The following is a 27,118-nucleotide window of genomic DNA, read 5'->3' as shown; positions in this document are numbered from 1 at the left end:
TGCCTTGGCCTCCAGCAGATTAAAACTGTTCTACTATGTTACTTTTAATAGAGGAACAAGAACGTTTTCTGAGGAAAAAATCCAGGACTTTGCTTTCTCTGACCATATATGACTTGAGGCATTTTTCTCAATTTAGGCCCAATGTCAGGAAATCGCTTTTAATGATGGGAGGAGGAAGAGGAAGGAGAGCACGGCTGTGTACTTCCATCCCCAAAGTTGAAATGCATTGCACAACAAACTCCATGACCATTCCTTACTGCTTTCACAGCTTATAAAGTACGCTGACAGTGAGACACATCACCATTGGTTAGTAACTTCTTCATATTTTCTTCCTTGTAAGAGCTGCTCTGCAAATAAAACTGCTGGAGACAAGGGTTTGTCAGCTCATTCTGCTGAAAGCTTTCATTGCTCTCCAGCCAGCAATTGTTGCTGGAGTACATAAAGCTGCACCACATCTCATGGCTCCAGAAAGCCAAGGCCACTTAGCTACAGCCAAGCCTAGGCTATTTTCATCCTAACTTTATCTTGTTAAGCAAACCCTCGTCCAGGGAAAGAGTACCTTCATTTCAGGCAGCCTGGCCAGAGCCCAGAGCGTACTTCAACATTAAAGACTGGGACAAGCCCAGCACAGGAAGGCTGGATTACTCTTCACAGGAGGGTCTCCAGAGTCTCTGCGGCTCCAGCTGCACCTCCCAGTTTAACACGGGAAACTAACACAGACAGTAGGTGCAAATACAGCACCTTAAGCTGGTACAGGAAAGAACAGGAGCGTCATTTTCCTTGAAAAAAAAATGGTTTATTGTATACTGTGAATATGAAGGACAGCCTTACCAAAAAAAAAACCTTAGTGACTGAAGACATTCTCATATTTGCAAAAGCACATAAGAAACTATTTACACAAAGGCAGTGAAAGGGGTAAAAAAATTATTGCAGTCAATTAATGCTGAACAGGACTTTATAAAAAGAGAAAGAAAAGAAACAGTGCAAAAATACTGTCAAAAGTAATCAGTTCTATACACAAGATAAAACTGACAAGCATAAGCTTATGTACTGATATGAATAATACATTAGAATATAAAATAGCATGCATAGATTTATTTTTTTTTTAAAGGCTTTCAATAGCATAGAATAGTTCTGCCATTCAGCCCTAACAGGAGTGAGTGGGGGCAGGAGGGGCATATGACTGGTGTCTCGTTTCTCTACAAAATGTGTACATACAATGAGGTTGTGAGATTCAGGTCACTGTTTTGTGCTAAACCGCCATGTACAGAATTACAGAACAAATAAAACAGGAAGCATCAAAATACTGAAGTAAAACAGGACAGGAAAATCCAGTGACATAAAACTAACTTAAAACGTGTTATTTCATTTAACACATGTCCCACACAATTATATATGGGAATATTACAGTCATCTGCATATGTAAACTTTTTTCCTTTGTAAAATAGCCAAAGAAAGGTACTTGACTAATGAGGAAAACATGTTTTCCATGTGGAGCAATCTTAATAGGACAAACATCCTATTAACAATGTTTCTGGCACTAAAGATTTGTTTTCTTTTAAAGATCGAGTAGCAGCAAGAAAATACTTTCATTTAACATACACAAAAAAGGAAGGTCTCATAGACAGTAATGTATAATTAAGTTGTGGAACTCACCAACACAGGACATCGTGAAGGCCAGAGGAATAAACAGGTTCTAAAGAAAAGGTAACGCGCTTCATGGAAGATGGATCCATCACGAGTTATTCAACACAGTAAGCGGGATATAACTTTCTCCTCAGGAAGCCCCTAAAGGACGGGTTGCCAGGTGTTAGAGGGGCTGAGCACCCTCTTCTAGATGGGACACTTCCTTACGTGTCAACTGACTCCAAGACAGAGTGTGATCTCCAGCCTGCCGTGGCAGTATTTTGTAGGAAGCCTTCCTCCTTTATTCCTGCCTGCCTCATCAGGGAACACTGCCCCTGAAATACATGGAGCTGAGTGTCCAAAACACCAAATCCTTACCCAGGTGATCTGGAGTAGTAAAACTATTAAGCACTATATTGGTCTTTCCCTTGCTGTTAAATAGTGCTTTCAGTGAAAGCTGCTATTTTACCGCTGACTTCCAGTTCACCCTCCAAAGGCAAAATCCTGCTGTTGTAGCACGTGGGAAACTCCAAGCAAGGGCACACATAAAGCACAGGCGTCAAAACTTCAAACAAAAACACCAGCTAAAAAATGGCTGAGAGGAACCAAGGGGACTGTAGTCTAAGATACTCTAAAAACACCGACAACATTTATTTACTTTAAATATTTATATAAACATTGCTGGTTTTCACCTGTGCGCTAAATGTCTTGCTTCACAATGGGACAGTAGCTTATCTATGGTGAAGAGCTCCATCTTCTGTTGTTCGCCCAACAGCCCAAGCAGGCAGCTGTTCCCTTCCTCAGACCACAACCCCTGCACACCAAGGCTGGGCGCAGCTGCGTCTGTAATGTCCTCCTCTCTAAAGACTGGGATGGCATCTGTAGTTCCCACAGCACCAGATTCTACAAGAAAACCTCTCTAGGAGGCTAAGAACGAGCTGGGGAACAGTTGCCTTTGGGGTTTTGGACTTACAACCTTTCTGTTGTTGGCATCAAAACCCATCTCCAAACTCCCTCGGACTATCCATCAGCAGATTTAGATCTGTTTTCATAGAGGGGTGGCCAAATGACGTTTTCATGCAGCGCTTCCCCTTCAAGGCCAGTTCCGGGTATTTGCTCTTTCAAGGTGATGCATCCTTTATTTCCTGCAGCGGATGCCACCCTTGCTCTCTGGATGTAAAGCATCCTTTTCCATAAAGACAAGGAGCAAAATTTAACTCTGACCTCTCTGAGTGGTGCATGAGAGCTGCTACAGCAGATACCAGCCATACTGATGCTTCCACTTTCCGAGCTCACGGTTCACAAACCGTTAGCGAGACTGACAGCAGCTAATTCAGGCGTCATCCCCTCCCAGGAGACCGGTGGGGGACATCAGCTGTTGAGCACGCAGCAGTCAGTAGCTGCCGAATTTTCCCCATAGATTTGTGTGGTATATCCAAGTACGGGATTGCCCATCAGTATTTATTTTAGGGTCATTCATGGGCTACACAGACATAGCAGGTATTGGTTAAAAAAACCAAACAACATAATGTATCAGCTTAAAATGACCATCTCTATTGAAGCACTGAGACTTAACTCATGCCTTTCCAATCTATGTTTTGCCATTTGCATTTGTCTGTTTACAAGAAAGTGATTTTTTAAAAAAAAGCTCTTAAAATAATGCAAATATTTAAAAATATTTGTAGCTGAGGCACCTGATCTAAATAAAATGGACCAGAAATGTCCTTCAATATACTTTTTATAAAAGGACCACATTTCAGCAGCAGGTTGAGTAAGTTCTCACAGATGTGTCTCCTGCCAGCTGAAACTAGTTTAGGGGAAAGGTATTTCCAATAAGGCTGAGCATTTAGGGTCCCTATATACGATAAAGTTTGTGGGAACAAGCTTCATCTTTACTCAGGTAATCAAGGACAAGAGATGGCAGAGCAGGCCAGTGGAGGAGCTGGGACAAGTAGGGCCTGAGCAGCTAATGCCCACCATCCTCCAGAGCAGCCTGTGGAGGACGGAAACAGGACGCCCACAGCACTGAGCAGCGTCAGAACTCGGCCGTCATCTCTCCCATCCCCGATCGGACAATGTTAGGCATGAAATGCTCAGACCGTAACTTTAACCAAAAATTTGATGCCAGAAACCTCAATACTATCATTGGTAAGAGTTTAAAGAAAGAAAGAAAAAGAAAAAAAGGGGTATTAAATATAGATGAAAAATGCACAAGAAGGAACACACACACAATGGATTCCCAAGTCAGACTTACTCGTCTGCTCCAAGTTCTCTCTTTAGACAGAGTCAGGGAGCGTAAGCTAAACGTGCCAGACATCAACGTGGGCGCCTTGGAAGACAACGGCTTGTGTCAGACTTCAAGGTGCAGCTCCATTCATTGACCCATGATGCATCTTTGCAAGATTTTCAATACAAGCTTTACTCCAAGTGGATGAAACCGGTCTCTTAGAACCTACTCGCTGTCATGCTTTGATGTTAGAAAACACGCAACACAACAGAGAGCAACCCCAAACTGTCCTCCTTTGCTACGAAGGGACTCTGCCGTTACAGCCTGCAGGACAGAAGCAAAATGGGACTGTTGCTTTAAGTCTCACGCGTTCGTTCCTGCTATGACTAATGAAATTGGATGCAAAACGCATTTTCCTGTCACTCCCTAAAGGTTAGGAAATACTGCCCCAGCAATTCAGGCCTGATAAAACGACAACAGGTTCAAAGTCAGAAGGTTCAATTTTTCCCCTACAAAACTATCACATTTCAATCATAAAACATCGGCACGCTGAGGTTTGGTTGCAAGCTGGGGTGGAAAGGAGCCTCTGAAGACACGCACCAGCCCAAGTCACGTATGATATTAGCAGATCTCATCAAGATAAAATCTAGCAAGAAAAAATACATTGAAGTCAGATGAAAGGAAAAGTTTAAAATTACCATTCTTTGACAATGAAAGGGAAAAAGTTAGTCACTTTGGCCTCTGTCTACCATACCAGCCACGTTAGGAGTTAATTGGAAATGATTGTTTACTATGTGGCCACTTATTTGGCTCATTAATAGGCACTGACTTAATTTGGAAAGGAGTTTTGGTGCCATTTTGTAATTAATATTTTTCTGAGACACCTATGATGCATCTTTGCATAAGAAAACATTTGCTTAATTTTCTTCCTTTCAAACACAGCTCTTTACATTCTTATACGCAATAACTTCCCTGTGCCAACTGTAGGAAGAGAAGGACACGCTTCGGCCAAGAAGAGCTCAATAGTAAGAGGAACAGTTTCTTTTCCCTCCTGATTTTCTACTTCTCACATCCAAGTGGAGCAATGGGACTTGACAGCTCTGAGTTCAAACTTAATTCATCATTAGGAAATTATTCAAAAAGCTATAACGAGATAACTAATTTAATACACTTTGCTTCAAGGTTTATTCCTTGGCTTGTTTCCCAGATATAAAGCATCTCTGTGTAATTATCATGCAGATGCCGCTGAAAAGACTTTAAATGGTTGCTGCTAATTTAACAAGAGATATGTTGGCGTTGGCAGAAGAAATTAGAGGAAAACTGAAGTTGACTGAACTGATCCCTAAAAGGAAAATGGTGGAGATATTACAACTAAATAACTCCTCACCACTTCTTGGTAGCTAGAAGTCTCCACCAGAATCCTTGTCACCTCGTTAGGCCTGTACTGCAGAGTGCCAAGTAATGACAGCGCTGTTTTAAATACATTTAAGAAACATTCTGTTACAGAGCCTTAGATTAAGCTCCCACTGATTTTAGGGAAAGGTAGGTGTGTAGGACCCTTTAGTGCTGAATTTGGGAGTGCTTGTAGGCTTAGGCCTTCAGACATTGACACGGGGTTCAAAGGTGGGAATGCAATGGAAAAGCGATGGGACTAAAAGATGAAATTTATCTGGGAAAGGGATACCAAGAAAGATAACTTTACCGTGACAAGAGTAACTGCGTTGCATCAGGCGCCCCACGAGGCTGTGAAATCTCCACCCTTGGAGATTGTTGAAACTGGACGTGACCCTGTGCAAGCCTATCCAACTGTAAAGGGGATAGAGACAGAGGGCCCGGGCCCTCCAAGGCTCTTCTCCAGCCTGATCCATTCCCTAGCAATCCAATAGGACCACCGAGTCGAAGCAGGGCTGGGCTGCCCGCCTGAGGGCAAAAGGAGTCGGTGTGAGGAGGGGAGCAGCCTCAGTGCAGGAATTTAACTTCCCGTCTCTTACAGCACAAATAACTGTGGGACTCCCGCCACAACTTGCTAAAGCTTTTTTTTTTTTCCTTTTTATATTTTTTAAAAGTGCGGTTACTCTCATTTTTAAATAACTGTAAGTAAATGCTACCACGCACACACTGCAACGTAATCCATGATGTGATTTACTCCAGTGAAATAAACAGCTGGGAGAAAGGAATACGCACTAAGTTGCGCAAAACAGCGAGCCAATGCCGAGGGACAGAGGATGAGGAAGAGAGAGGAGGACGGGTCTAACTGCTGAGATACTTCCAGGACATGTGGATTTCTTCTTAGCTCTGTCATAGATTTCATGGTTGGCCTAGGGTGAGCCAGTTAAGAATCTGTGCCCTAGTTATGCAGCGGTGGAGGTTTGCTTCCCTTTTCTGTTCCGATTGTAAACTTCAGGCAAGGATTGCTTCTCCTTTATGGATTTAAACAACATCCTCCTCATCCTAACTGGAACACCTGAACACTACCAGCATGAAATAGTAATAATAAATAGGAGGGAGAATGCAAAGTGACCAGACAGAGAAGAGAGACGATCCGTGGAATTTAGTGCAAAAAAAGACCCTAACAAAGCGAGGTTTGCCAATACTGAAAGGCAGACGGCTCCATGCGTTCATAAACCACAAGGCAGCGATGGGGGAAGAATCAAGGCAGACTCTGAGCTAAAGCTCTCAAGGGTCACTATCTGGAGAACTCAGATGTGGAGGAAAGACCACGTTGATCATTTTGACAAAGTTCAAATAACTAGAAAGTACAACGGTAACGGTGATGAAGACAGTATTTCACAGGGGAAACAAAGGCAACTGGAGATGCCTAACTTAAATGAGGTTCCCTTTCTACAGGAGGTGAGCCTCAAGGCAATGAACTTTCAGGGTAATTCATGAGAAGGTGCTTGATCTGAGGTTTTTTTCAGCTGCATGTAGTTGAAATTCTGCTGTTCAACCCAGAGCCCACTACAGTTACCAGAAAGACTCATTCACTGACTTTGGCCTGCTCTGGGTCACTGCACTTCACCCTGCACTGCTTCAACTCTAAGGAACCCCTTCAAGGATTGCAGACAGTAGCAAAGGCCTCATTTAAAAGATCCAATATTGCTTTTTTCAAGGACTAATCTAAAACTGGTATTCTTGGGGAATTTCAACAGTTTAGCACCCGAAACTCTCTGCCCTCACAATGGCCTGTGTTTGAGCCCTCTGTAATGTGCTCTGCTGCACGTGCAGAGGCTCAGGTCTCCCTCAGCTTCCACTCGTACAGAGCCACGGCTGACATCTAGCAGGTCTTCTTTTTACCGTGGAAGCCACATACCTGGATCCAAAATGTTCTTACGTGAGAGAAAGCTCACTGCCAAGTAACTGTTCATTTCAGAAGCTGTGTAGCAAAATAAAAGCCAATAAACTACCTTTACAAAGGATTGCTTTCCTTACGGACATGTTACAATGCAGACCAGTCACGTCAAATGTGGTTCAATTTCAAGGTCGCTATAAGTTTTACAAGTTATTAAAGTAATTCACAAGTTATTCCAAGAAAAATAAATTATATCTTGTATAAAATAATCCATGGGAGACTCTAGTAAAGAACAATCATTCCTTACTTTCAAGACAACTTTAAGAAGCGCAATATATGCACACAGTGTTGTCAAGGCAGTTCCCCTTGTTCATCAGTAAGGTTCAGTCAGATCCACAAAGCTGTGTCTGGGATGTTTCAAAAGATTAAATAAGTCTGGAGTTTTGCAGGAACTGGATGAGCACTTGATAGACAAACTTGTACTGGGCTATGGTCTGGATCATAAACATTCTCTGCTCCCGCAGGTGTCTCAGCATCACAGGAACGTCCACTTTCTGTAAAGCAAAGCAAAAAGAAGCATAAGGATGTAGGTTCATTAAATCGAACAATTATTGTCTCAAATACCTGGTATCTGACACAGGGAACTGTATCGTAATGACGTAGCGTAATGCATTATAACTAACTGTAGTGAAATGATACGATTTTTTTACCAACTTTAATTTCAAGGAGTATTACAGTAGTATATAGGGGTTACTGTGCATCCAATACTTCCCCCACTAAAGCTTACAGGAATTTCTGGACTTGTCTTCCAGTTGCCTACCACTGATTACCTCTCAGCGGATCATCAACTGAACGCAGGATAAAGGGCTGCTTCTCTTCGGAGTTTTTTCTGTTTCAGCATACCTCTTTTCAGCCCAGTAAAATAAACCCAATATATCGTATTATCTCAGGTTAAAGGCTAGATACAGCAGGAAGGTCTACTACAAAATTTAAACTGCCAAGATTATATAGGTAATTTCAGATTCTACCACTGAGCGCATCAACAGGCCCTGCGGCCACGTGCACGCTGCGCTCTGATCCATGGTCAAACTCATTCACGGAGGGAGGATCTGAGAGATTTTTCAAAGGGCGAGCAGGCATCAGGATCATTACAAAGGTTCTTCAGACAAAACTAAAGTGCAGGCAAACATACCGACCCTTCCACTAAGAGAGGAGGGAACTCACTGTCACCAAAAGATCCAGAAACTCTGACACCTGACCTCACACAGCCAAGTCTATGCTAGTAAATAATGCTCCAGAAGAAATACACCTGTGAAGTGAAACAAGGACCCAGTATCCACAATACATGTTCTTCAGACTTCAGGCCAGCATTGATCTGTTGCCATCTACTGAACGTCCACTAGCAGCTGGGACACATTAGGTGTTCTCCAAGTAGGCATCTTCCAGCACAGTTTCATCTGAAAGAAACTCACTCGTGTGCCCTGAAAATGCTCTGCAACAGGAACTAAAGCACAGTAAGTGGGGACGGATCAGGAGATCCGCTGTGAAAGAACATCCCTAAACTCACAGAGCACACTGGGGCACAGGCACCCCATAACGATCCAAATCAAAAAACGAATGAGTTGTGTGAAACAGAGCACCATGAGGTAAAGCGTTAGAAATCACGGCAATTTTCATTAGGTGTTACCATCGTCTCTCCGGCATTTATTGTGTTTTATCTGTTAAAACAGGTACACACGAGCAGCTATTCAGAAGTCATTGAGCTGTGAAGCTCAGCCTGCCAGGCTCAAACTCAAAGAGTGTGTAATATGACCCAAGATGAGGGATACGAATTAATTTTCTATGGCAGCAGTAAACGCAAGCACTAAGATACACACTATTTTTGAGGAAGGTCTTAAGCAGTTCAAGATATAAAACTGAAGAATAGTTACTCTGTCAGGCAACACAAACTGCACTTTGTAATGCCAGTTTGTCATTCCTGAAACGAAAAGGAACTTAAAAAGTCTTTCGTCTGAGTTCAGAAACGTTACAAGCACAGCGCCTGGACAAATGGAGAGAGAAATGAATTAAGATTGCTGCTACCCCTTGGAGGTGCAACTGAGCATGGAGTCTGCTTCCATGCACACTGGAAGTTTTCCGGAAAGTTTAAAATAAAATCATGCTGCTGTGATTTTATCATACCAATTTCTGTCAGTATATATAAACCTCAGAATCTCCATTCTGTGCAAACAAGCCCTAACCCATAGGCTATCACTTTCTGAAAACAAGGCCAAATATTCTGCCACATACCCCTACAAGCTGTTATAAAAGGACACCTCTAGAGAGTCAACAAGCGTGAAGGTCTGTGATGAGTAATGGCATATTATTTTCAAATGGGTGCAAAGGAAAATGTAAGCGCTTTCCAGTTAACTCAGGTAACTCGGAGAAGGCCTCTCCATGGACTCGGATGCTTACGAAAGCCACGTGGTCCTTGCTGAGCAGAGTCACGCGGAACCTGATCTCACCTGAACAACTGCAACAGAAATGCAGGCCAGCTTCGACCTGCACAACCACGTTCCCCTCTCAGCAGTTCAGTCCTTGACAGCTCGTTGATTTTTACTGAGCACGCGGTGACCCGTGCACCTCCTCAACACGGATTAGGCTTTGACTTATCTCAGAAATGAAAGAAAAGCCCATCCTGCCTATTCGACCTCACTGTAGTCAACTTAGCATGTCACTCCAGGTAAGCTGAATCTTCAAACTCACCCTCATCACAACTCACATGTCAAAAAGAGACACGTAATGCTTTGCTAGGGGTGGCATTTGCAAAAAGAACAAACAAAAATGCTACTCGCTTCTGACTCCCAAACTAAAAGATCTCCCCTATGAAAACGCGCAGCAGCTGCAATCATAAGTTAATGTCCCAGTGCCAAGTCCAAACTAGAAGTCGGTAGAGCAGGATCTCAACTACTTTCTTGTTCTGTGCATCTACATCAGTAAGGATGTAATGATGTGACATATTACTTACCATATAGCAAGTTACTGGAACTATATCCCTGCAATGAGCTACACAGCTTTAGATTCAACCAGCAATTGCCCAGAAGCCACAGCGACAGAAGCTGTATAGAATTGAATTAAACGTGGCTTTTTACCTAGACCTGAAACACCAAACTCAAAAGTTCTGGTTTTAGTTCCAGCACTGCTGCAGACTTTCCAAGATGGTTTGTATCAGGATTTTCAGCCTCCCTCCCCTTTTTTCCTTCACCTCTGAAATGTTAACGTTAATACACCTACTTACTAGGACGCTTCTGAGGAAATCAACCAATTCATAGGACTAAAGCACTTTAAGTAATAACTGATTTTATTTCAGAAAAAGATCCAATTAATCCTACTTCAAAATAAACCAGTGAAATTGCTGCATGAAAAGGAACCCTCTCTGTGCAGAACACAGTTATCTGTCACAAACTGAAAACGTGATTAACTAATAACAAAACGTTAAGATCGTTAATTTTTTTTTTTAATTAGGTTTTAACAAACCAAAAATATTAACTTCGCACAATCCAGAGCAACAAAGCCCTTAAGGAAAATTGTCTTTAATATTAATGATGATTTCCACCATTAATCAAGACAAAAGAATGCTTTAATTAAGGGACATCAGAGAAATCCCTTATTATTGAGCGCTACCATCAGCTCCTAGTGAAGTTGATGAGAATTCTTCCAAACGCCAAGGCTCACCCCCATGCTTAAGATGTTGAGGTACCGCCTTTATCTTCACTTGCTACTCAGCTACTCTTTGCCAAATAGATGACTTCTGTAAACCGCAGACAAACTGAGGTGGCCAGAACGTGTTGCGCAACTGTTAGTGTTTGTTCCTGGCACACCATTAGCATATAGAGGCTACTATAAAGCAGCCACAGCTACACTGACGCTCCCAACCGATTCAGGTATGGCTCTTGTAACTATCCAGATTTCCTCCTGCGTGCAGAAATTGCATGGCTGCTGTGTGAACAACAGAAGCCGTCACTTCCAGATGCCAGTGTGTAAGGAAAGAAGTCGAGCAGGCTCCAGAGTCAGAGCCATTGCTCCACACGGGAGCAGTTATTGAGCAGCGGCAGGCACAGGAAGGCTGCAGGATTCCCAAATTGCATACCTGTGGGTCCTTTCTGTCTGGGCCTTCCTCCTTCCCCTTCCACGCCCAAATAAAAAGGAAAGGAAAAAAGTGCAAATTATGACACACATCTACAGGCCAGCTTCACCTCTGGTGAGGCCCAACCAGAGTTGGAAGAGGTTCATCTCAGCTGAGCCGAGCCCAGGATCTCTAGGGGATCTTGTAACTACAGGACGACAAGCTGGTGGAGGGGGATAACAGAGTAGAGAACAAAAAAAATGACTTCTTGCATCAACTTTTTTAAAAATAGCGATGAAGAGGAAAGTGCACTGGTACTTGCCTGCTTTAGGACTCACATTTTTGAATGAGCCAGAAACCTGTACTTTGCATAGTGCCTTTCACAGAAAGGCCCCAAACTGTAACTCCTCTATAGTAACATGGGAAATAGGTGAGCATTTCAGGTGCATACATCCAGTCTTCCCTGAATTTCAAGGAACTCATCCAGTGGATGATTAATAGGAGAGACAGATGATACATGTCTATTTGTCACTCTTGCTGCATTCTTATCTCTACAAGACGTTTTGGTCTTTGAGCAGTTTCTTTGGCAACAGAAATCCCCGGTTTCTATAGCTGCCATGTTGAAAGCGTGTGGCACATTGTTATTCAAGATGTGATGTTCTTCCTGGACAGTTCTCCAGCCACACGGGACACAGATGAAAAGCAAGTTGCTACACATGGTTACTCTGCTGGTGCTCTTTTACTGAACTCCAGACTGTATTACTAGTCTTGTTAATATTGGCTGCAGTTCCTAAAGCCCCGTTCCCCAACATTACCCACACCTTTTTCTTAAGACACAGTTAAGTTTCATTCCAGATGAGATCAGAGACAATACAAAAGAGAGGAGGGAGTCCAAGGAGTGAATTTAGGGAGCAGAAAACATTAGTTAAGAGCAAGGAAGCTGACATTATTCTCCAGCTTCTCTCATGCGGTCCTTGTAAACACGCTGCCTCTAGACTGTTAATTAAATACAGGTATGAATTAGACTAAATTCTTAAAAGAGAGGAAAAAAAAAGCCCTAATTTTGAATGTATTAAAATAATACTAATAAAAAATGCATAATATCAACTCAACAGAAAACTACACGTAACCTGCCTTGGGAAATCTCTGTCTCTTGCGTTTAAAGCCCTTGTCTCACAAAGGTAACAGAAAGAAAGCAAAGCCCTTCAAATGCCTTTTAATTTTAACCTCAAAAATGTGGCTGGTTAGTCAAGAAAGGAGCTAAGGGCTTGTCTTGAGAAAGAAGCTGACTTACTTCGTTATGCTCCAAGCACCCAATCATGAGTTCTGTCAGGATAACCACTCCGGTCCTTCCTACCCCTGCGCTGCAGTGAACCACGATGGGAGGGTTGCAGTTGTTGCTGCTATCCAACACACTGTTGGTATGGCGACGCACCGACTGTATCTCCTCCAAGTAAGCTGCAAGGTAAAACGCAGACAAGGTTGCAAACATCTATATGTCTAAAATGTGAAAACTGGGGGGAAAAAGAATATGGAAAAGTCATTCTTTGTCAAAGTGGCAATAATTTACATTTTTTTACAATATACTAATTATCTTGGCCAGGGTGTGCTGAGCAGCACTGAATCCAGCAAGTACCAGCTGGGTGTCAATTATTACTTGGGAGTCTACTCCTTTAAATTAAATAGTTCTTTTAAAAAATTAAATTCTGTTTTCCCCTCTGCAAATCTCCAGGTCCCCTAAGCAGATGATTCTAGACATTACTTACAGCAATTCCTGCTATTAACAGGCTGGGATCAAAACAACAGCTAAGTCCCATTGAAACTACTGCCTGTCAAAGCCAATATCGGATGGGAAGCGAGCATCCATCTGCCCTGTTTCCCCCGCCCTCCCTTCTCCCTTCTCGAGTGAGACAAAATCTCACCCACCTCTCTGCTCAGGGTTGTTTCTCAACAGCCATGAGCCCTTCTGGGAGCTCACTGTCTTAATTTTCCCTGAAGCCATTTCTAGAAAAAGTGCACGAATCAAGAACAGTTGTCTTGTGTGGCACACCCTACTGTTGTTCAATGCATTCTACTCTCAAACTGCACAGAGAATGTACATACTGGAAGCTCATCTGGTCAGATAAACACACCATAAAACACAACTCTGACCTCTAAACATCATTTCAGCATGGTCTAGATGCATGACAAAGATGATGGACCTCACCTAGAAAGATATATCTAGATATAGAGACTCTTAGACACTTAGCTTCCCGCTAGTCAGAGTGGGAAGTGAGATCTGAGCCAAACTCTCCTGCCCTGACTCTTGGTGTCGTGGCACTGCAGCCTGAGCAGTCCTTTCAACACAGGCAGGCTGTGGCTGGAGGCCTACCAACATCAGAAAAGCTGCATTTTATTGCACCCAGTGAAATGGGACTGTTCGTGGTGGCAAACAATGGGACAGAGGAAATGGGGAGAATCAGGTTCCAATTACTCCCACGCCCAAACACAGCTACATGGGTTGGTAGGAGAAACAAAGTACAAAACAAACTAGGAATTGGGCAATAGCTTTGCCTTAAAGACAGATCCCATGGGACTCCTTTGCCAAAGCTGAAATGTCATTTTTATTTTCTGCCCTGACGACAGAACTGGGAGAAGATGAACATGTTATTTACATGAAGCTTGTATCACAGAAAGGAGAGTGGATCACTAAGGGACTGTCGCTGTGTCAAGACTGAAGTGGAACTAACAGGCCTTGCTGAGAGAAGACTCAGCTGCGACACTAAGCTACGCTACGCTGCTGCAGCTGCAAAGCTTTCAGGAACTAAGGCGGCAGGCATCTCCAACACATCAGCACACCATGTACAAACTCCTTCAGTGGTAACTTATTAAAGATCTCTGCATCATACTGCTGTAATGCCAGAGATGTGGCTTTAGTTAAATAATGGTTGCATTCCTATTACTTAATATGGCAGTGTTTATTGCTTGGTAAGAAGCAGGAAGCGCTATTAACTAATTACAGATTAATATAATGGCTGTATTTTCAGAAATGCATGAACCAGGATGATATTTAATTGGGAAGGCCCTTCACATTGCCTGGGTACATGTGGTTAGAAGAGTGGCAGTGAGTTCAGACTTACTGCATACGTGACGTAGCCCTCTGCTCTTTTGCAACAAGTCCAGTGCTTCTGGACTACTAAATGCTGCCTTGTCAGCCACAAGGGCTTCCTATGAAACTGGAGGAGTTGTGCCGTATTTCACTAACGTTTGAACCTCCCTCACCCAGACCTCTCTAATCACATTTGTGTGCAGCCTACTATCTCCTACGCTCATTAGGTAGGTGGGAAGTGGCAATAACTTACACTGACACATCAGCCAGCTGAGGTAACCTATTATTTAAAATTTCTCGAGTCTGTAGCACTGCTGCTGTCCCTGATTTTTCTTCCTGTTATGTCAGATCTTTCAGGGACAAAAACCTTCAATCACCTTATCTCCTACCTCTTGAATCCCACTTTTTTTCCCTCCAAATCGCAACAAGGTACAACGTAGTTGAGACCTTTCTATGCCACAGGAATAACCACTTAATATCAATGCCAGCTCTGACTAGGTGCAGTGAACTGAACGCAGTGTAAGCAACCCTTTCCTCAATGTATTTTATCAAGCAAGTTAAAGAAATCTTACATAAAAAGCCTTGGACTTCTTCTGGACACCCATGGTCTGGCCAGTCAGTATACTGCAAGTGCCACACTGTCCTCTCTTGTCCGGAGAGAAGATGTTTGACCTTCAGACCAGTAGTTGCATAGCAGCCGGAGTCCGTGCGGAACTTAGTTGTCACCTTGAACTTCCCGTAAGTGGCTGAGCTGTGCTTAGAGCCCAGTTTAGGCCAATAACGATGACTCTTACTTCTTCCTCCCTCCTTAATAATCAAAAAACAATTAAAAATAAGCATTAGTTCCTGCAATTATAATTCTCTATAAACAGAGGGCATAAAACTCTGCAGATAAGCCAAGTATTCTTATTTCAAATTACTGAAAGAGCAAGAAGCATCCCACAAAGTAAAGAAAATATCATTAAAACTCAGCCATATAATATTTCTAAGTGTAAAAACGTTTGAAGAACCGACTCTTGTCTCGTGGCAAAAGCCATCTACTGCTTATGACACTCTGGTAAATATTGTCCTCCTGGGTGAGTCTTTCCTCTAAATGGAAGGAGATTCTCTTCAGCAACTTTGAAGTATCTATTGTTGATCAGCCTTGGGGACTGGACAGTGACTTGATGTGCTATGGCACTCCCTGTGTTTGCTAGAAGCAACCAGGCATAAAGCAGAACGCAGTGTTAGTTAGCAACATGTGCCAGTTTTTATAACATAGCACATAGTTCTTGGATTACAATAGAAAAAACTGTTTTGCTTGGCATAAGAATAAAAAGATTTTTTTTTTTCTTTTTAAATGGACACTTCTACAGAAACAACGGCTTCTGGTGTCTTTTCAGCTGATAAGAGTGACGGTATGCAGGACTGGCCTTGGATGGGGTGGAAGTCTGTGTCATTTTAACCGGGAGCAGTTCAGTGCTCTCACATTCCAATGGAAACATCTTTGTTTGCTTTGGCTGAACTGAAGTGAAGCAGGGGGAAGAGGGGGTTCTGCTTGTTTCGCTTTAGTATTTGCCAAACTGAGTATCAGAAAGTTACGAAGTATAGTAGTATAGTGGTCCAAACATATGTTCAAACGGAACAAGAGGAAAAAGGGTTGTTGACAGAAAAAACAGGTTACTGGAGTGGGAAGTAATGATAACAGATTTGCTCACATCAGAAAGAACTATTCTGTGATTTCACGTACCTCTTCAGCTGTGACCATGGCTATAACATTCACCCCCTGTTCCCACACCATCTGCCAGAAGTCATGGCACGTGTGGGGCAGAGGCCCTTGGGTAGCAATGTAGTGCCACTCCTCTCCACCTACAGTAACCTGGGAGTAAGGAAAAAAAAAATAAAAATACAGTCAGTGCCCAAATTCTCAGCAGCATCTCTGCCAGAACTGCCGTTTAAACAAAAGAGACCATAATGAAACCTTTACTTCTTTGTTCTTCCACTTCTGTTCAAAATTCTGACAAGAATCATCCTTTTGATGAGAGCAGATCTGACAAAACACAATCTTTGGTGCTTCCAAGTCCTTTCTTGATGCCCATAAACATAAAGCTTTGAGCAAAATGTCATCTATTTTTCTTGCCACTGCATCTGGATCATACAGATGAAAAAAAAATATTTTTTTTGGAGGCCCTCTTTCTGATATGGCTTAAGCAGCTGACTGACTTCCCTGGGCTTGGCGACAGACCCATGATGAAAGAAAAACTGAGCACCAGAGGAAGTGTTAAAAAGGCATCGCATTCCTGCAAATGAACACACAGTGGTGTAAAAAGCCTGAATGCAGAGGACATTTGCACAAGGACGGCTAAAGGCCTCTGCTGTTCAGGACCTCCCTCAATTATTTTCCACTTAGGCAAAAAATAATTCCTTAAACAGACTCTCACTACACTGATCACCGTTGAAGATGGGACCAAGCTGCCCCCAGAGGATGCTGTTGTGCCCCCACACTGTTCATAACACAGAGCTCAGAAAGGCCTGTTGCCAGCTAGTGATGAGATCAAGGAAGGCTTCATTTCAACCTACTCTTCTTCACTCATCTCGGGTTTTTCAGTTCGGAAGCTGCAAACTACTGTAACGTAAATCCAGCACATTAAATGGCTTTCAAATGCCATGTGAAATTTAAAATTATCTAAAGCTGTAGTCATGTAAGTCTATGTCCCAATACATAACTGGATTACCAACAACATCTTATAGAAATATTTGTGTATTTGCATCACAACATGTAATGAAATTATTTTTAAAGCACTAACACAGATTTACACACTATAAATTACGTAGTGTCCTGAAGAGACCCAGCAGTACCTTGGAGTTAACCAGTATAAAACACTGCATCATTTACCTGACTAAGAAAGATCTTCATACTTAGGCAGTTAATAATAAAAAAAAAAAATTCACTAGTGTGTAAAAAATTATTATTTTATGATAGGTTATTTGCTAAACATCAGGAAAGGTTTATACAAAAAAAATTTTTTTCAACATTCTAGGTAAAAAGCCAAACCATTTCTAGAGCTACTAGATTTTAAAATGTGCTTGCCAGCAAAAAGGAAACACAGATGAACTAATTATTTTGGAAAATTAAAATACTTTTTCCTTCTCAGGCTAAGACCTCTTAATTCCACGTGTTAGCCCAGAGCCACTTCTCACAACAAAGATATAAATCCCAGAGGAGAAGATTTACAACAGAAATGCTGACACATCCATAAATATCAAGGTGCTGGTGGACAACACTACAAGGAACAATCAATAACTCTGACAGGTTTAAGCATATACTACGTTTGAGGTACATGTCTTTGAATACATTTTCAGAAGTAGAATAAATTTATTTGTTATTCGAACAGCTGTTCATTAAGCTGACTTACTTGGGTTTTTACACCTGTAACTAACGTAGTGTTTGTATGATAACGAATGTTTCGCTGCACTGAAAATGGGTTTCAACCCTGTACACCAGCTCCTTTTCTTATTTCACACTATGCAGCATTCTCCTCCGTGAACGATGGTTAAACACTGCAAGACCAATACAGGTAAACTCCCCAACTCCTTGTACTAGGTGGGAATAAATACAAACTGCGCAGCGCCAGCTGGCGTCTTGCACTTGGACTGGTCTGGCGCTTGCATGCTCGTCTGCAGTCCTGAGTGTTGGTGGAGTATTACTCAGCTTTTTAAGTTAATAGTGACCTAACCCAAACAGTCAGATGAAGTGCTCTTAAGAAATTTTTTGCTTAATCCATAAATTGAATTACAGTTTTTCTCTCTGGTATAGAGAACGATCTTAGTATCTTAACAGCAAAAGGCCAATGGTAAATAAGCAGAGAAATACTGTAAAAGCGGGGGCTCGCAGACTGAGCTGGAATCCTCCAGGCATGGATCTTATCAGGATGATATAGGAGTTTTCTTTGTCTGCTGACTTCTGGTCCAAATATCCAGCCTCCTGGCACATGATATGAAAGGACCATAAATAGTCTGGAGGGAATGGGATGCCTGGAATGTTTACTGCATTCTAATGCTCTGACTGCAGGATATTAAAAATTGAATATAGGGCTGCAAATACAAACACGCACTGTGCTACCGAGGTAAATTTTGCAGATGCGATTTCACCTTCTAAGCAAAAGCGCATCTGCTTGGCTTTCATACGCGCCGTTACGAGTGCGAGAGGAAAATACTGGCAAGGACCACTGTCACGTGCTAAAACATTTGTGCGTGTTCCTGGGTGCTCTATGAATGCGAGATGCATGAGTGTCCAACACTGACACAAAGGTAAAATGTGGACCCAAACTGGCCAGGGAAAATTCTTTTCTGGCTAGTACTGCTTTGTGGGCATAATTTATGTTAGGAATCTCTTTTTTTTTTGGCCTTCTAACAAAGTAGATGAAAAATTTTGGGCTCAGAAATCCATCATCATGGCAACGTCTGATTATGCAAAAACTCAGTATCTGCTACCTACCAGGCTATGTAGAAAAGTGATAACCTGCCAGGATCCTGGTTCAGAAATTGTTTTGAATCAACAGCATTTAACACTGTAAATCACAACCAAGGTGGCCAGCAAGTCTCTTTAAACGGCTTTTACTCCCCGAAAATATTAATTTAACAAGATGTGTTATTTATTATTTTTGATTATTTTTTTTAATTCAGATTTTGACAATGAGAAAAAGCAGACAGGCCTCTCTGACAAGAGAATCTGTCATCTGAGGGAGACGAGTGCTGTTACTTCTCTCAGAGTAGAGTAAAAGCCAACAAAGGACTTTGCAAATAGTACTGGAAGCATAAAGAAAAACAAGCATCTGCAGCCACCACAGGATAGTTCACTGTTGAAACTGGCCACATTTGTAAGTAACAGAGTCAGATCGTATCTTAAGTTATTTCTACATTGAATTACAAGAAGAAATTTGAAGTATCTTGATAAAAGACTTATTCTGAAACACAGAAGTCGAATGCAGTATCCAGAGACACAGGGATCTCGTTAGTAAGGTGTTCTCTTTATCAACACATACTTAGATTTTTTTTTTTAAATCACTCAACTCTTATTATAAAAGGAAGAAAGATGTTATTTATAAATATATAATTGCTGTATCTATGTGAACTTGCATTACTCATAACCAAATACTTTTTCTTTGGACATGGAACTGCATAGATGGAGCTACATCCTTTTTAAAAATCTTATCCTATATGCTAGTAAATAGAAAAATACATCAGTCAAACCTTGTGCAGTATTTCTTTCAGGCTGCACCAGTCAGTTGCAGGGACTCATTCCGCATGGGCTGGTGTAGTCCCACAGTGGCCTGCGAGGCTATTGGGACTGATCTATCAGAACACATACTGACCGAGTAGACAAAGTCTGCCAGTAGCTGCTTGTGTCTCTTGACAGCTTCCAGTGTTGGAAACTCTGAATATATTCCACTCTAGGAGTCACATCTCCTTGCCCTGCACTTAGCTGCTCTTTCTTTCAGGTACAGGGTCATGACAACCACACTACGTCGTAGGTATTGGGGCTGATCTAATGCATTTTCATAGGATTTAAGAAACATGGCATCTCTTTCTACATTAACCCACAGAGATGTTACACAGCCATCTGGCAGAGGTGGGCATTATAAAGTAAGGATGCCTCTCTAAAATGACTTGCCAGTCTCTAGCAAATAAATCATCTCATGCATGTGAGTTGATAGGGGACTTTAGAGATGCCCATGCTGACACAAAGGTACAATGATGCATTTTGATCAGTCTACCTTTTCAGAATTGCCAGAGTTACAGAGAATGCTGCTGCACATCCAGAAACGCAAACAAAGCTTTAACATACCTTCATTTGCAAAGAAAAGTTCAAGAAAGCTTTTACCTTTATGTGTGAAGCATTGATGTAGCCTGTGTTATTTTCTTTGGTCGGCACCAGCTCTACTCGGTTCTCTTCATAAGGAACAACCTCCCTGATGCGGTTGCGCTCAGTGTTTTCAGGCAAGGCAGCAGTGGTGAAGATCCCGTCTGCCTTTTTCTTTGGAATCTGCTCATATTCTGTAAACACCATCCCCTCTTCCAACTTCCTCTTCAAGATTTTGCACTAAGATTTAACAAAAAGGAACACCGATCCATTAATTCCTCCTGGAAGAATGTTTACGACTAGACCCATCCACCAGTTCTTTGAATTTCAACATATAGCCATAGCGTTCTCTTGCTCCCTTCTTTTTTCAGTTGCAGTTATCTGAGGAAAGGTGACACACTTCTACTGAATGAATCCACAAGCAAATTTTTACATTTTTACATTCCACCTCCACATTTTTTAAGACTTATACCATAAAAAGCAAAGTCATATTAAGTACAACCCTGGTTCAGCATGAATTTGCATGTGATTTCAACCACAACAGATACTTGTAAAACTATTTTAAATTTATCATTTTAGGAAGATCACACTGCGAGAAGCGCGATGCGGTCCACGTTTTCAAAATACTCCCTAACTTGCACACCTGCAATTGCTGTAGTTGAACAAAACCCCGCATACGTACAGGCGGAAGTTCTGTTGCCTGCATACCAGACAACACAAGGCTGCAAATTTCTATCCAGAAAGCCAGAAAGTTTTTTTGCAAATATGCCTCTCAAATCTTAATCTATGCCTCTCAAAAAACAGCAACTGTTTTTAATTTCTGAAATTCCATATACATGCACACACCCGCATCTGCAAACATCAGGAGGCAGACAACCTTTTATTTTTTTCTTTTAATTTAATCCTGTTAGAGACATTAACTGAATTCTTTAGCTGCATCAGAACATGCAAGATGGTATCTATGGATGACCACTGTAGAAAGACTGCCTGATCAAATGAAAAATATGCAAAATCTTAGATTTACAGCTTGATCTTGTATGACACTGTATGGTCATGTGAAATGGTAAACAGCCTCAATTTTTATCAACTTCAGTAAACATTTGAGACATTTAACGCTTTGTCAGCATCCAAAGACGTACCAGTGTTAGCCACAGACCTTTTTCATTAATGGCTCTGGCAACTTTTAAAAGAGAGTTTTTCACATTTTAAAACAAATTTTAGTATTTTAGAAACTTCATGCTGCTGGGAACAAAGGGAGCAAGCAACATTTCATGAGCCTCCATCTTACCCTCTCATCCATTGGCACCTTGGCGACTTCATCCTGGCTGTCCTCCGGCACTGGAACCCTAGCAACTGAGAGTCCGTTCAGTGCTGCCAACATCAAGGGCCTCTTCTGGGCCTCCAGGCCTGCCATCTTCTGCTTTTCTAGATTCTTTTGGCAAGAAAAGGCACGTTTTCATCTCTGTGTGATTATTTATAATGCCAGTAAAATGCTGGAATGTTTTTTTAATCTCCAAAATCTGCAACTCTCTGGCCAAGGAATGCAGATGATCACCATTAGCATCGTAAATTCAAATACAACCTCTATTCTTCCTGTTATTCCTCAAAGGCCTGCTCCTACATGAGCACAGAATTTTAATTTCAAAGAAGCAATCCCAGCGTATAATACAGTTTACATGCCATCAAAAGACATAACAAATACAATCTCGAGCATTTTTCTGCAAACATTATTCTGAATGTTGGGCACACAAAGCATCACCCTGCTACTCTAAAGGAGCGCTACTGTAGTCAAGATACCTGGGGCATCTTTTAAAAAGCAATAATTTCAATCTATTACAACAAACAGTAAAACACAGAACAGTTGTTTCTCTTCTGTGATGGTAATACTAAAAATGAGAAGTCTTCTGATGCACTCAGCTATTATGGTGATTCAAATAGCACCCATGATATATTTCACACTAAAAACTAAGCTCACAAATCCCAAAAACTGAAGATAACAGCAGCCAGGGAGGGCTATCATTTATCATATTCATGCATCATATTATGCTGCGACACGGAGAACCTGCGTATGAATTTCAAATTCATCCTGCTGCCCTCCTTATGCCACCGGGAGCTGAAATATCAAGCAAGAAGACAGACCATCTCTAGAAGGAGCCGAATTATGGATATTTTATTCTATTTCCTTAACAGTTCTTTCTGCCGGATTTGGAAGGAGAGATGAGCTCAAGGGAAGCCCGGTTCTCAGCATGCATACGGAAGCTGTGGTCACCACACAGGCCAAGCTCAGCTCCTGGAAACACACTACTGAACCTGAACGCCCTCAGACATACGTAAATGGCTTGATTTTTCAAAAGCCTGTCAGCTTTTTCCTCACCACTGGGTTTCTCCAGAGCACTAAGTAAAAAATAAACAAAAAAACCCAAATCAAAATTCTCAAACCACTCTTCCTTCTTTTCTTACTTCCAGAAAGCAGGAAAATACAAGTATTTTTTCTTTGTTTGGGGATTTTATTATTATTACTACTTGCAAGGTAAAATAGAAAAGTCTGTGTTTAAAAGATCAAGGTCATCAAATTACCATTAATATAACATGTCATTTCTATGACAAAAGGAGGGTCTGCATGTGTTAAGACTGCTGATCTAGGCTGAAACCACCTTAAAAGCTTAATGGTAAGACCATCCCTTTGCTTTCAAAACAACAGCAGCAGCAAGCAGCACCTTTTGACCAAAGGCCAATCTGAATGATTATTCAGAGGAAGAGTACTCAAACGACATCTCCAAGCTCTCTTCTTACCTTCATTTCCATCCTAAAATCCTTTGGGTTCCTGCTTCTCAGTATGTTTTCTTTCCTCAGAAGATCAAAGGAGCATATCTATGCTTGTTGTTACACTGATGTTTACAACAGTCTTTCATGAAAGATTATGTTTTATAGTCAAGTATCTATTTTACATTTAAAGTTTAAGATTCTGCAAGGAGTAAATTCAGTCTTCATGATGCAACTTAGTGTCCCAAGTCCAATTCCTAACCATAACATCAGTGTGTAAGGATCACCAACGAACAAGAAGCACTATTCATATGTTTAGAAATTTTTTTTTAATATACACTAGTATTTAAATCTAACTAGTTACTGATCCAGTACTTGACAAACTCTTTTCTGCTCTGGACCATTTAGGTGCTACATTAACTAACTTGTTTCAGGAATTGTTTATGTTTCAGACCTCAATTCTGAAAAAGAGAACCACGGCACACACTTCGCTTTCTGCGACTGTAGTTGCACTTCCCAGAGAGTTCCATCAAGCAGACACGTAAGTCACTGAACGGTAAGCACCCCCCAAATTTCCACCAATCCTTGCAGCAGCACTGAAGCCTTTAAATACCTTTTATTCTAAACTCATTGCAAGTTTCATGTACTCTATTTCTCACACTTAAGCACATTAAAAAAAAAAACCAACCAAAACCAATCCAGATCTTCAACCACCCAGCCTTTATATCTGTCACTTCTGTAATTAGACATCCAGTCACTCATTCAGTTTTTGGCAAAACCAGCAATCCATATTCTACAGCTACCAGTGTTTTATTCAGATAACTATGCTATAGAAAGTGGCAGGAAAAGCAAAAAGATAATTTGAAAAACTCAAATGTTTCCATTATGTTATATATTATGTGACACTTAACATCCCTGCAAAGCAGAAGTAAAACGCTATCTCTTGCTCACCTCAGCAAACACATTTCAGACTCATCCTGCCCTCGAACCCACGGGGTTTAGAGATCTGTGCAGGCAGAAGGGGAGCAGACATTGAGGGGGGCTTTGCGGTCAGCCTCCTCGTCACCCAGCTGCGTGCTCTGCCACCCACCTCGGGCTGGCACTGCTGCCAGGGTGGTGGCATCATCAGCTGGATCCGATGCAGATCTGGCCAGCAGCCAAATAACCACAGCGGAGGAAGCAAACAAGCCCAACAGAAGTGCACAGGATCAGCCTCTTTGGTGGCCGCACAGACCCATGAAACCGAATTGTATGTGGCACTTAATATCACGTTTCCTAACTTTAAGCAAATCAACATCTTCCCACTCACGTGTTCCCCACAGGTTCCTGACTTAACAGTTTTCTGGTATGGAAACTAACTTGTATGATTACTAATTTCCAAGAAGCCACTGTAACAGGGGGAAGACACTTACCCTCATCATGATTTCTCTTTCTATAATGCTGTCCTCAATAGAAAACATTTCAGACACGGGCCTTTCCTTGACAGGTTCTTTCTTGACCCTCTCCTTCACACTCGTGAGGTCAGGCTCTGAGATAGAGGGCCCGAGCGAAGACCCGTTTATTGCCATTTGATCAGTTCGAGAGACACTAATGGCTTTGGAAGGCCCTGGCCTCATGGCCTTGGCCCTGGCTACAGCCACAGAAATGCTAACATGGTCCTGCCTCAGGGCTCCATTGCTGACGCTTTTACGAGGCCCAGGATACTCTGGGGGAGGTTTATTTGGTATTCTAGCCAAGGCAGCTTGCAGCTGAGCACTATATTCCATATTCTCATGGAGGGCTGTTATTCGTGACATAGATTCTGGGGTTTCTTCTTCCTCTTCGCTTTCACTGCTGTGTATCAACATGGTGGCATCAGAGAATGTCTTTTTATGATGATAATGAGGAACCTGCTGGACTTCATGCCCCATCTGAACCGACTCTTCTGGCTGCACCTGCTCCCGCAAAGTGTTCCTGCGCGGCAGAGGGGCATTTAAAGTTTTTAATGCCATGGCTTCTATACCACGTACCATATTGCTGATGACCTCCAAACTATGGCGCTTGTTCACAGCTGCATGATGCTTCACTGCCATGAGGGGCTCGCTGACCTCCTGCAGTGACTGACGGACGACCGGCGAGCTGTCCTCTTGGAAGGTCTTTACTGAGAGCTGGACTTTGCGAGTGACCAAGTCAGGACTGCTCCCACTGACATACTTGTGCCGGTGGCTTGCCAGGTCTGGCGTGCTAGTGGCAGGACGTGGGCGTGGGTATGGAGGTGGGGGTCTGAAGAGATAGTTCTTTAACATGTGAGCGGTGTTGTAACTCTGGCTGCTCTGCAGCTGCATGTTAGCCAGTTCTGGTGTGCTGACGGTGTGGGATATGGCACTGGCTGCTGTCTTATTTTGCACAGCATTATTAGGGTTCATTTGGTCAGAGGGGGCAACAGGCTTGTTATAGGCGCCACCCTGGGGCCCGTATGTAATCGTGTAAGGATGTCTCTCTTGAATCTCGGGCTGACTGTAAACTAGGTCTTCCGGCTGGTTATAAGCATGTGTGTTTCCTATATTGAGATTCCTCAAAGACTGACTTTGGCTATCCATCTGGATCACCCCTCTCTTCATTTGCCTCATGACAGTTTCATAATCTGGAGTTGGCCGGTAAGATGGTACTATGATTGCACTATGTCTGTGGCTGGGGATGTAGTCTGCTCTCATGATGTCGCTTCCAGGGATGCTCAGATTTGAGGACATTGGAGATGCCTGGATGAAGTTCTGTGAGCGATTGAGGGAGTTCATGCTGTGGGCACTGCATACGCTCCCATTGGGTCCGTTACCATTCAAGTAGCTGAAGTCCACTGGACACCTGTCCAAACTGGTCTGAGACCTACAGTAGAAAGTTTCTTCATTTCCATGGAAAATGCTGTCTGTGTAGAGCAGAGATAAAGATGTTGACAATTTTAACACACAAGGACTCATTCAATGCTAACAAAACTTCAAATGCAGTCTGCACCAACAATTACAGAGATAGCTTAGTGTACAACAACTGCAGGGAACATTTGGTCTTGGGAACATCCTTGGTTCACTGAAATAGAACTAAAACAAAGCTACTCCCATAAACACTCCCAACAGTTAGCAAAATACGGTAGTTCAGATCCTTGTGGGAGACATGAAAGGGGAAAGGGAGGAAGTGTTTTGGCCTGGGGTGGCAAGGAAGAAGAATAACGGGACAACTCCTCCTTCAGGATCCTGGAAGGATTCACTGCTGCTGCCACCCTAAAAATCCAGTGCTGCTGGTAATCCTAAACATTCTCTTGTCTTCTCTGATGATGCACTGCTGTCTGTGACTGGAAGTAGCAGAGGATTGTGGCATTGGAAATCCTACTTCAGAGCAAACAACAGTTTCGAGCATCTTCAGTATGACCCATCAGGATGGATCAAGACCGGGGGGGGGGAAGGGAACAACAACAAACCAACCAAAAAAACAAAACCACCACTCTACAGATGTGCTAAAGAATACCAAATTCTTCAGCAATCAAGATGGTAAAGATGACGTCCTGCATCACAACTTCACTGCAAGACTGTCTGGGTTGAAAAATCTCAGAAGAAAAGAGTAGCAGCTCCCAAAACTCTGAAATCAGCTAGTTCTTCAACACTATAGAGAAGTCTGTGGTAAAACTGAGGGAACTTTACAATTCTTCTAAAATTGAGAATATCTCCCTTCAGAGCCTCAGCTTCACAGTAAAACAGTTGTAGCAACTAAGTCAAATCTTCTACTGTATGCAAGGAACTATCCTGAATGGCTCCTTTCAAAATTTTCAAGTTGCACCTTAAAATTAGTCAGACCACCACTGCTCTAAAACGCTATCAGGTATGACTAAGAGCTCTCTGCTGGTGAGAGCACTTCAACTGTACCTCTCATGAACTGCAAAGAACATAGCCTAACAGACCTGGTTACGTGTATTCCAAAAGGTGGTGTGGTTAAGAGGCTCAAGGTGTTTAGGGGCTAGGCTCCATTCCCAGCCCTGACCAAAGTAACCTGGTACAACCTCTTAGGGAATTTATTTGTAAAACGTGGGGGTAAAAATAGTTAACCCTCCTTAAGTCCCTAAGACTAACAGCGCAGGCAGATGTTGATGAAAAATCAGCAGAAAAGATTCTCTAAATATACAGTTTTGTGACCAGGACGCTATGATTTCTCCT

The 27,118-nt window shown here is 42.2% G+C and overlaps 1 protein-coding gene across 5 annotated transcripts in view; it reads right to left on the bottom strand.

Moving 5' to 3' along the window:
* Positions 1-782: 782 nt before the first annotated feature.
* The window catches only part of PTPN14 (protein tyrosine phosphatase non-receptor type 14), a 129,692-nt gene continuing 103,356 nt past the window's right edge, over positions 783-27,118 (bottom strand). For all 5 annotated transcript variants that reach the window (XM_054194490.1, XM_054194488.1, XM_054194492.1 and 2 more), the window contains exons 13-19: positions 24,353-25,842; positions 21,466-21,609; positions 20,199-20,417; positions 16,065-16,193; positions 14,908-15,142; positions 12,542-12,705; positions 783-7,696 (exon numbers count right to left, since the gene is read on the bottom strand). In XM_054194490.1, the coding sequence (XP_054050465.1) occupies positions 7,568-7,696; positions 12,542-12,705; positions 14,908-15,142; positions 16,065-16,193; positions 20,199-20,417; positions 21,466-21,609; positions 24,353-25,842 (2,510 nt within the window). In that variant the 3' untranslated portion in view covers positions 783-7,567. The remainder of the gene's footprint in view (positions 7,697-12,541; positions 12,706-14,907; positions 15,143-16,064; positions 16,194-20,198; positions 20,418-21,465; positions 21,610-24,352; positions 25,843-27,118) is intronic.

Source organism: Rissa tridactyla, chromosome 3, assembly GCF_028500815.1.
Source record: "Rissa tridactyla isolate bRisTri1 chromosome 3, bRisTri1.patW.cur.20221130, whole genome shotgun sequence".
NCBI classification, from domain to species: Eukaryota; Metazoa; Chordata; class Aves; order Charadriiformes; family Laridae; genus Rissa; species Rissa tridactyla.
Note: the sequence above shows the minus strand (reverse complement) of the source record. Positions and strands in the feature narration are given on the sequence as shown.